The sequence below is a fragment of the Diadema antillarum genome, unplaced genomic scaffold (genome assembly GCF_040938485.1).
Source record: "Diadema antillarum isolate AM-2024a unplaced genomic scaffold, OU_Dant_1.0 seq00000195_RagTag, whole genome shotgun sequence".
In the NCBI taxonomy this organism is placed as follows: Eukaryota; Metazoa; Echinodermata; class Echinoidea; order Diadematoida; family Diadematidae; genus Diadema; species Diadema antillarum.
The window spans coordinates 49,437-59,615 of NW_027271258.1; the positions used below are offsets into that span (position 1 = coordinate 49,437).

Genomic DNA, 10,179 nt, shown 5'->3' on the forward strand with positions numbered 1-10,179 from the left:
CTCTCCCTTGCAAAGCATTCTGGGATATCTACAGCAGGAGTACGCTCACACGGATACAAAATGAAGAAAACATCTACGATATGACACACTCTCATAATGCATTTTACGTCTCAACATTTGGCAGCACGATTCGCCGGGACATATATCAGGGATCCACAGTGTGTTGTACAACTGTAGCTCCATGCATATACCCACATATATAGACAAAACAATTTGTACATTGTAACATGCATTTAATCTTAAAACAAATCTGTGCGATTCATAATGTAATCAAAAACCCACTTCTAAAAAATGTCACATAAAAATACCCCTGTTCTCATTACACACCTTTATTACCTACTTTGTAGGAACACAAACATCTTTTGATCATATTTTTTTCCCCTATAAAAAGGAAGACCTGTAAATCTATCATGTCTTGATACAGGAACTACATTGTACATGATTCACGTAACTTTTTTTGGTTACAATTGTCTGCTGACTCAAAGTGCAATTCAATCACTGACATATCAAATGAAAAAATACAGCTTGTATGTCTCAGGGATTCTCTCAGAACTGTGAGAATTCCAGCACTACTGCCAGCACTATGGAAATGAAGCCAATAATTTGCAGAATTCTTTTTTTTTTTTTTTCTAGCAGGAGTGGCATAGAATTTCCTGATCAAATTTTCCGGCAGTGACGGAAGAAGAGAAAGATGCGAAAAAATAAAGACCTATTATTACTGACCCAAGTTTTACATCAGCTGTGCAATCAGCAAACAGGCATAATACATGTGAAGATCTGCACTTTGCTGATATCGTAAGATGTGAAAAGCATGGAATATACTGGGGATATACTGGGGATATACTGGGTAAAAAAAAGAAAGAAATACTTTGAGATTGCAATTGCTTTAGGAGTTACATCCATGACAGGGTTAAAATGTGTAGAACAAATTATTATCTTACGAACATATACAGACATATACTATACTTCATTTAGTACTGTATGTGTCACTCTGCGCAACATTTAGTGCTTACGGCACAACTAATATCACGGTAGAGAAACACATTCTTCATTAATATTTCAGGATTATCCCCTTCATACACTCTTATATATGCTTTAAGCAAATACTGCTTATATATCCCATAAAAAAACACAAAACAATGAAAAGAAAAAAAAAGAAGAAGTTGAAATCACTTAGTAGGGGCAGTCAATGTCACCCATTTCGATGTAGACGCTCTTGACCTGCGTGTAGTGATTGATGGTATCAAGGGCATTCTCACGGCCAAAACCGGACTGCTTGTAGCCGCCGAATGGCAGGCCGAAGGGGTTGACGTTGTAGTTGTTGATCCAGCAGAAGCCGGCCTGAAGCTTCCCAGCCATGCGATGGGCACGCTTGATGTCACTGCAGAAAGTGGTAGTTACGAATGAGGGCATTCAAATCAAATCAATGAAACCTAACAAATCTTCACTGTATGCTTATTTTCATTCAGTGTGTAATGATAGCCAGGGGTCTGTTTCATGAAGCCATCACAGACAAGTCTTTACATGAATCTCAGAATGGCTAAAATTGTTCATATGTAAACTGTAGCTATGAGTAAGTCTTTAAAATCCATTTCATGAAGTCTCTCGTAAGTGTGTCATTTGAGCAAAAAGTCTCACATAAAAAAGCACACAAGTTGTGTGACAAGACTGCACCCGACGTAAATTGTGAAACAGACTGATAATGTACAGTATTTTGACATTGAACTGTGAAGCACAAACCATTAGATATGAATTTCCATGTCCATAAATGAAAATTGAGCAAATGATTTACAGTGAAAACATAGTGCCTGCCAGTGGTATTTGAACATCAGATGCATAGAAAAGCACTGGATAATCAGAAGCAAAGTTTATAGCACTTTTGCACCTCGCAGATGACAGCTACTGTATAAGCCATACTTTTGGAGTCCAATTTTTCTTGAATCAGGATCTCCTAACAATCTTGTGAGTGATTATATTCACGATTTTGGAGTCCAGCAGTGGATAAAGAAATTGGGAAGCTTGAGCATCCATTCACAAAGTAGGTGCACCAAAACTTATGCCTACTAATCTGCATTTTCCAACACCTTGTTCATGTACTGCGTTCTAGTACATGTATGATGTTAGTCCCATATGTTGGGATCAGAGTCAGTTAGTCTTGGTGGATATGCACAATATCATAAATATTCATGATTAACTGTAATGCATATTCAAAACTGCAAATACACAGAGAAACTCACCTGATGTACACACTGCTAGCCAGACCGCAGTCAGATTTGTTGGCCATGCATAATATCATGAATATTCACGACAGATTATGATGCACATTCAGAGCTACAAATACACAGAGAAACTCACTTGGCGAACACACTGCTAGCCAGAAAGAAGTCGGGCTTGTTGGTCATGCATAATATCACAAATATTCATGACTCATTTTGATGCACATTCAGAGCTACAAAAACACAGAGAAACTCACCTGGTGAACACACCACTGGCCAGACCATATTCGGTCTTGTTGGCACGCTCGACGACCTCTTCCTCTGTGTCAAAGGGCATGATGCAGACGACGGGGCCGAAGACCTCCTCCCGGGCCACTTTCATGTGGTCATCCACGCTCAGCACGGTGGGGCTGACGTAGAAGCCGCCTGCACAGGCGGGGTCAGACGGGGTGTGTTTGTCCCCACCACAGTGAACGGTAGCACCCTGATCGAGAGCGGCAACGATACAGCAAGTGGATATAATCAATTCCATGGTTTGATGGAAAAATCAGAACAGTTTGTTTAGTCTCCGGAAAGCTACATATTACATCCAAGCCCCTGCAAACTTCATCATATGAAGGACATTTTACCCTTTGTTTTATGATTTTCTTTTAGAAAATTCAACAACAATAATAGATCTACTTAGAAGTCACAGATACTAAAACATTCAGACCATGCATTATGTGGTCAACCTTGCCCCAGTCAAAAAAATTGGCTGCAACGTATAAAAATTATACCCCATAGCATACTGATATAAACATGAGCTATTGCTAATGTGTAAATCACAATTCACCCGAGTCAAAGAGTTTGCTACAGCCCCTTTGGATTCAACTAGGTGAGGTTGACTGTAATCTCAAACATCAAAATCAGCAGCTACAGTTTTTGCAGCACACTGAAACACAACTTTGTCATTATCAATATCCTCATCATTTTTGTTTGTTGATGTTGTTCAAATTTGGCATACTCCAATGATTAATCAACACTACATTTACTAAAAATGCTGTATATTTAGATCTTAATCAGAGCTGAGACATAACTTCATCTTCGGAGCACCAGGCATGGCTGACTGGGTGTGGAGACAGCCAGAGACCGCACAGACTGCAGTGGTCCCCAGGACCTATTTCACATCTGACTCACCTCCTTCTTGGCGCCGTCGATGTACCCCATGACCCTCTTCAGCTGGATCTCATTGACCACCGCCCCCATCATGGTGTCCTCTTTGAGCGGGTCTCCGATCTTGATGGTCTTAGTCTTGCTGGTGAAGGCGTCAAGGAACTTGTCGTGGATGTCCCGCTGAACGAAGACCCGGGTCCCATTGCAGCAGACCTGAAAGGGATGAATTTTTTGGGGGGAAGCTGTGTGGTTATTCATGTAAAAATAAAGCACATTACACATAGGATTGTGTGAAGAAGGAACTACCCAACCGACAGCAATTTTGGAGTAGTCCATTATCATAATTATTTAATAACAATACTAAATCAGTCTCATGAAACATTATTGTTGTGGTAATAATAATAATAATAATAACTACATTTATTATTATTATTACTATTATTATTATATTTATTATTATCATTATTATCATTATTATCATTATTATCATTATCATATTACTATTACCATCATCATCACCATCATATCATCATCATCATCATAACCCTCATTATCATTATTTCTTCAAATCTGTAAATCTCTGAGTGACACTCTAGACAAGCAATGACTGATGAAGACAGGAAGGGAGTTTACCTGGCCCTGTGTCAGGAAGTTAGCCATCATTGCCCCCTTGACGGCGTTGTCCATGTCGGCATCGTTGAAGATGATGAGTGGAGACTTGCCTCCAAGTTCCAGCGTCAAATTGGCAACACGACCTGAACAGCTCTGCATGATCTGCAGCGGGCAGGGGAAAAAACAAACAAAGAAAAGCTCATCATGCCATTATAGCCTAGCATTACAGCACTTGACAAGCACTGCATTATGCTGATTATGTTGCGCTTTTATAAAGTACATATGTATCTGCAAAAGTTCACATGCATTAATACATTCTGTCTCATGAGCAGCTAGAATAGCCTCCTTAATTCCAAGCGTTCCCCCAACTCCCCTTCCATCAGAAAAAAAAGAGAAGAAAAAGAATTTCAGAAAACAAACAAATTTGAGACTTTAACTACAATGCATGATTAATTGCAGCATTGTTCAGATTTACAAGTATTTCTTTTTGTCAATTTTCATTTCACGTACAAGAAAAATAACCTTTTTATTTCATAGGGAAACACTTCAAACAAACCTTAATTTCTGATACCACTGAAAACTTTGGAGATTTTCTTGCTAAATCAATTTTCACTTGCTTAGTGCTACTTTTAGCTTATGCGAATTTTATAACCCACGAAAATATCTTCGCAGTTTTCTCTGCACATTTTGAACTGGTTGAATTGTGGGCTTTGTAAATGGTGCCTCCCTGGTACAAGTGTGTGTGTGCATACCTATGCCCAGTACAAGTAGTATGGCAGGTGTATTCTTTTGAATGCAAGTGTGTAGGCTGTAGTTTCTGTGCAAGCCATACATGCAAATGGATCTTGCAGCACATCAATTTTTTACTCAGAGAAATGTTAACCCGTTAAAGGACAAATCCCAAGCATACTCGGGCAGGTGTCTATGGGAAATGTGTGTTGTAACAAAATCAGTCCGTCCTCAACAGGTTAAACCAAATTCTGTCTGTACTGTGACATGGATGAAAGCATACAACAATTGCACTGTGTGAATTTAAAAAAACAGATAATGTATTTCTAAGCTGCTCAGTGGGAAAAAAAAAATAACTGTGCAAAAATATGGACATAATATACAGTAAAGTGCACGAGTCTACTGACCTTCTTTCCTGTCGGAACACTCCCCGTGAAGGAGACCTTGGCCACGTCAGGATGCGAGGACAGGAACTCACCAGTCTGGCCCTGGCCCTGGACCACATTGAAGGCTCCCTTGGGTAGGCCACACTCTACATTTTGAAAGGAAGGCAAAAAAAGGTTTTGGCGCTATCATCAACAAAATTCACCCCTACAAAAAGAAAAATCGAAGGATACTGACTGTACTGTTAGTTCTTTCCTATATTTGGATATGCATACAGATGACAGATGTTCTGAACATTTCTTGCTCATTACGGATTTTTCGTTGGCAATTCAAAACGAAAATCATGTTGCTAGTATCTTGCACATGTGAAATGATGAACTCTCCAGTGTAACACGCTTCTACTTACTAATCTGTAATGCCACTGTCAGAAGATGAAATGAGATTTTGAAGTTTTGTATTCCTTGTTTACACACACTCCCACTGGGAATGGATCATCCACTCATTTCTAACCCTTCAAAACTTATCTTGCACAGATGGGTGATAGGGCGATAGGTATTTTAGCAGCAGCACTTACTTGTAAAACCAGAAACATTCATGGCATGAAACTTTCATAAATTGGTGACTGGCATTCAAGGCTTTATGCAGACAAAAACTTTCATGTGTATATTACTTTCTTTGCTCCTCACAAAATTTGAGAAAATGTTCCATGCATTCAAAATTTCTGGTTTTACAGTAACCCTGAGGGTGCTGATAATTGAGAAAAAGTTATAAGGGAGGACTGAAGTTTGGGGAAAAAAAAACATGATGGAAAGACACACACAAAAAATAAATAAATAAAATGACTGTCTTGCTCAGTGACTTCAGCTACCCACCGATGAATATCTCCCCCAGGATTGGAGCTGTGATTGGAGTGAAAGGGGATGGTTTGTACACCATGGTGTTCCCACAGGCCAGAGCTGGTGCCGCCTTCCAGCCAATGTTAGGGAGGGGGTAGTTCCACGCCCCTATGCCACCGCACACACCCAGGGGCTCACGTCGGGTGTAACCAAAGGATCCGCCCGAACAAGGCACATGCTCCCCTAAGACAAATATGATACGTACCCCATTGCGTTAACAAAAACCAGCGAAATCATGTCTGTCGTCTTTGGGTGAGTAACATTTGCATCTCTGTTTTAACTGGGATACACCCTGCAAATTTACATTCGAACATCTACATATTGCTTTGGAATCTTGCAGTTGTCTTTTTGCCTCATCCAGCACCTCCTTTGGAACTCTTTCTTTTGCTGATTGACAAAGATCTCCTGAAACCTGCAGGTCATGAGTAGGGATTCCATGCTCTTACCACAGGTCCCTGTTGAACAACAACCATCCATATGAGGAACTGTGGCTTTGTTTCACCTATGTGTGTGTGTGTGTGTGTGTGTGTTTGTGTGTTTGTTTGTTTTTACTTCAAGTTGAATTTTGGGTGGGTCAAGTAAAAATCCCTTCCAAAGTTCAGATTGAAAGGCAGACACTACAATGTACATTGATAAAAGGTCATAGAATTTTGACGTGTCACTCGTTTTCCTGGAATCGTGACACTGTTCACAGTCACATGCGCAAATTAAACAAGATGTGGCAATGCATGCAAAGGAGCCTCACCGACGATGCCCGGAGCCAAGCCACCAAAATAGTCCAGGCACTCGACGATGTTTCTGATATCCTCTCTGGCCTCCCATATGGGCTTGCCGTTGTTCCTGGTCTCCAAAATGGCTAACTCTTCCAGACGGTCCTTGGGTTACAACGAAAGGGAAAGAGGATGATTGTGACGAAACAAAAACTGAAAGATCGTCGCCACATTTATGTGATACTCCCTTAAAGTACTGTCCTTGCAGATTCACAGAAATTGATCATTTCTCTTTATCAAAGGGTTTTTCTGTCTTTCATGAGGGGAATTGCATGGAACAGTGGCACTTACACCAGACAGACATATTGCATGAAGTGTGTTAGTGAATGCTGTTGAATAGTATTCCATGAAGTACTGTGTATGCTGTAAATATTGGATGTTTCAATTTGGATAATTTCATGAGTTTCACAAACTTAACAATGCACAAAATATTGCTTCCAGTAACACAGACACTGTACACTGTAATCTTAGACGGGAAATCTCTAACTGTTCAACTGTAGAGGAATACATGTATCAATTTATATTTCTCATTCTGTAACTGGTTATCAATCATGAATTCAGGTACAGTCAAACTTGCCTATTAAAGTTGACCTCGCACCAGTCGAAAAAATTGGCTAAGTCACCGAAAAATTCTACCTCAAAAAAGATATAAACATTTGTTAATTCTGTCGTGAAAGTCAAAACTCACGTACCGGTAAGTCAAACGATTTTCTCTGGACCCTTCAGATTTAATTTAGGAGAGGATTACTGTACTTGCAAAACTGTCTTTCAAGTCCGAATTTCTAAAAATATCATACTCAAGAAATATATGACATATTCTGTACTTTCTTTACACTGCTCTGCAAGTCAGTATTTGCTCTATGGTAGATGTCATAGCATGCATGTTTGTTTGATTTTTCCAAAAACAATAAAGAAAAAAAATCAGATTCTGACTCCTGGTCATGCCTCATCCACTCACCTCCAGCTTTCTGGCAGTCTTCTGGAGGATGCGCCCTCGCTCCAGGGCTGGGACTTCCGACCACACCTTAAATGCCTCCAAGGCTGACTGCACCGCACGATCCACATCCTCTTTGCTACAACTCTTGCACTCGCACAGGACTTTGCCTGTAAACAAAAGTGATTGACTCCATTCACAATTTGCCTTTCTCTGGAATTCCATTCATCGCACTGCAAAGGGAATGACATTAGCTTGTACTGAATTACATGTACGATATGTGACCGTGCACCTCAAAACGAACATAAAGTCGCACACACTGATTTTGCATGAGGACTGAAAATAAGTGAAATGGGTCAACCTAGTCGAACTTGACTTTTTCATATTTTCTGAAAGAGCGGGTCTTCTTTTACATTATGCTAAAATTTGGTATCATAAAACGGGCAGGAAAGTGTTTTTTTTTTAACAGTTTATCTCGAACATATATGGTAGAATAGTGTGATTAGGTGGGTCTCTAGAATCCCTTTTTCATTTCTGAAAAACCTTGTCCACACTCTTCACTTTCAACTCTAATAACTTTTGAAAGGATAGTGCTACTGCTTTGAAAGTTGGCATTGATTATGGACAGAATGTGTTAATGGGGCATGATTAATTTCAGTTTAATCTGATAATTTCTTCATTGTTGTTACTCTGGTGGTTTACTTCCTGTTTTTTGTCCCATTCATCTCACAGCCAGCACGGTTTGATAAAGAATAAGCGCTTGAATAGACACTGTACTTCAGAGCCTCTTTTCTCAGTTCACACGTTTCTTGAGTTTGTGCTTTCTTTCCAATATTTAGATAGGTTAGGAGAGTCCATTTGATTTGAGTTATACATCATTTTAAAGCTTAAAGTCTGCTCTTTGAGAATATGGTCTTAAGTAAAAAATCATGTCTGGCGACTTTTTGTTTGTTTTGAGGTGCAGGGTCACATATGGAAGCAATAAATGTTTGAAAACAAGCAACCACAGGACCGGGGACTTCATGTCCCTCCGAAGGACTAGCACTGAGGATAAAGTGCCTTGCCTAGGGGCACAACCACTGCTGTCAGGGGGATTGAACATAGACCTTATGATTGACAGACCACGATCTTATCCACAGAGCCACAACGATTCTTCAATGAATAGTCATCCTTGGTATGTTCTTCATCACGTCTTTTCTTCTTACAACCATACTGATATCAAAACACTCAGAACAAAAGTGCTGAAAAAGACCATATTATACACAATGATTATCAAAAATGATAAAAAAACCAGACCAAATTCCTTTCATTATTCCCAAAACTAAAGTGTCAATTCACAGTTGAAATCACTGACAAAAATTTGGATCTATGTTATATGTCACACTGATTCAGGGGAGAAATTGGGGGGGGGGGGGTACATAAACATACTGTAATGAAATAAGTGATTTTGACTGAAATGGCTGTGACCTTACGATATACAAGCCAATAAAAGAACCCAAAGTATAACTGGAGGACTACAGTTACGTTACAATATTTAGGGCCTATCTTTGATACCTGGTATCCATTGCTAAAATCGACATGTATGCCATTGATATCTATGCCTAGGAATGTAGGTATGCATGTGTAGTATACACGTACATGTGCAATTTGATGGTCAGCTGTTTTGATTTCCCTCTTCTTCCTCCTCCTCTCCTCCTCCTCCTTTTCATCTTCCATCTCCTCCTCCTCCTCCTCTTTCTCTTCCCCCTCCCCCTCCTCCTCCTCCCCTCTCCTCCTCCTTCTCCTTTTCATCTTTCATCTCCTCCTCCTCCTATTCCTCCTCCTCCTCCTCCTCCTCCTCCCCCTCCCCCTCCTCCTCCTCCCCTCCTCCTCACCCCCTCCCCCTCCTCCTACTCCTCTTCTTCTTCCTCCTCCTCCTCCTCCTCCTCCTCCTCCTCTTCCTCCTCCTCCTTCACAAAGATTCTCACCTGTGGCTGGCTCATAGACTTTGAAGTCCTGGGAGTCATCAGTGTTGGTGGGCAAAACCCTCTCCCCATCAATGAAATTCAGCGGCTTGGTGAACACAGAGTCTGCCATGTCGAAAGTTCTTTGGACACCTGCTTCGGAACAAGGTGACAGATTGAACTAGCTTTAACTCTGTAGTTACCATTTCTATATCTTGCAATCTTCTGCATCAAATGTCTCTGGAATTCAGGAATGCAAGCACTGAAAGCGTTCATCCATCAAAGTTTGCAAAACTATCACAAATGTAAATGATGATATAAATTTATGTCGGTCTCTCTACTAATACTATCTTTGTCAATTACCTTTGTTCACTCAAAGGAAAGTATCCCCTAAATTAGAATAATGATCAAATCTCAAAATGTTCAAAGCTTCTAGACCTAAACTGTTTTGCTTTTTGGGCAAGCAAAAAGTTTTGAAGCCACATTGTCAGTTTTCCCTTTTTATTACCCACTTAACTTGAAGTATGCTGATCGCAGTTAGCA

At 40.2% G+C, this 10,179-nt stretch overlaps 1 protein-coding gene across 1 annotated transcript; it reads right to left on the reverse strand.

Annotated features, from left to right (window-relative positions):
• Positions 1-1,173: 1,173 nt before the first annotated feature.
• Positions 1,174-9,783, reverse strand: LOC139728724 (4-trimethylaminobutyraldehyde dehydrogenase-like). The gene is made up of 9 exons (XM_071639665.1): positions 9,661-9,783; positions 7,718-7,863; positions 6,735-6,864; positions 5,966-6,172; positions 5,117-5,241; positions 4,002-4,142; positions 3,393-3,581; positions 2,474-2,700; positions 1,174-1,381 (listed from the first exon to the last, which is right to left on the reverse strand). Exons 1-9 carry the CDS (start codon positions 9,767-9,769, stop codon positions 1,174-1,176), a joined length of 1,482 nt encoding a protein of 493 aa, XP_071495766.1. The 5' UTR covers positions 9,770-9,783.
• Between the last annotated feature and the right edge of the window lie 396 nt (positions 9,784-10,179).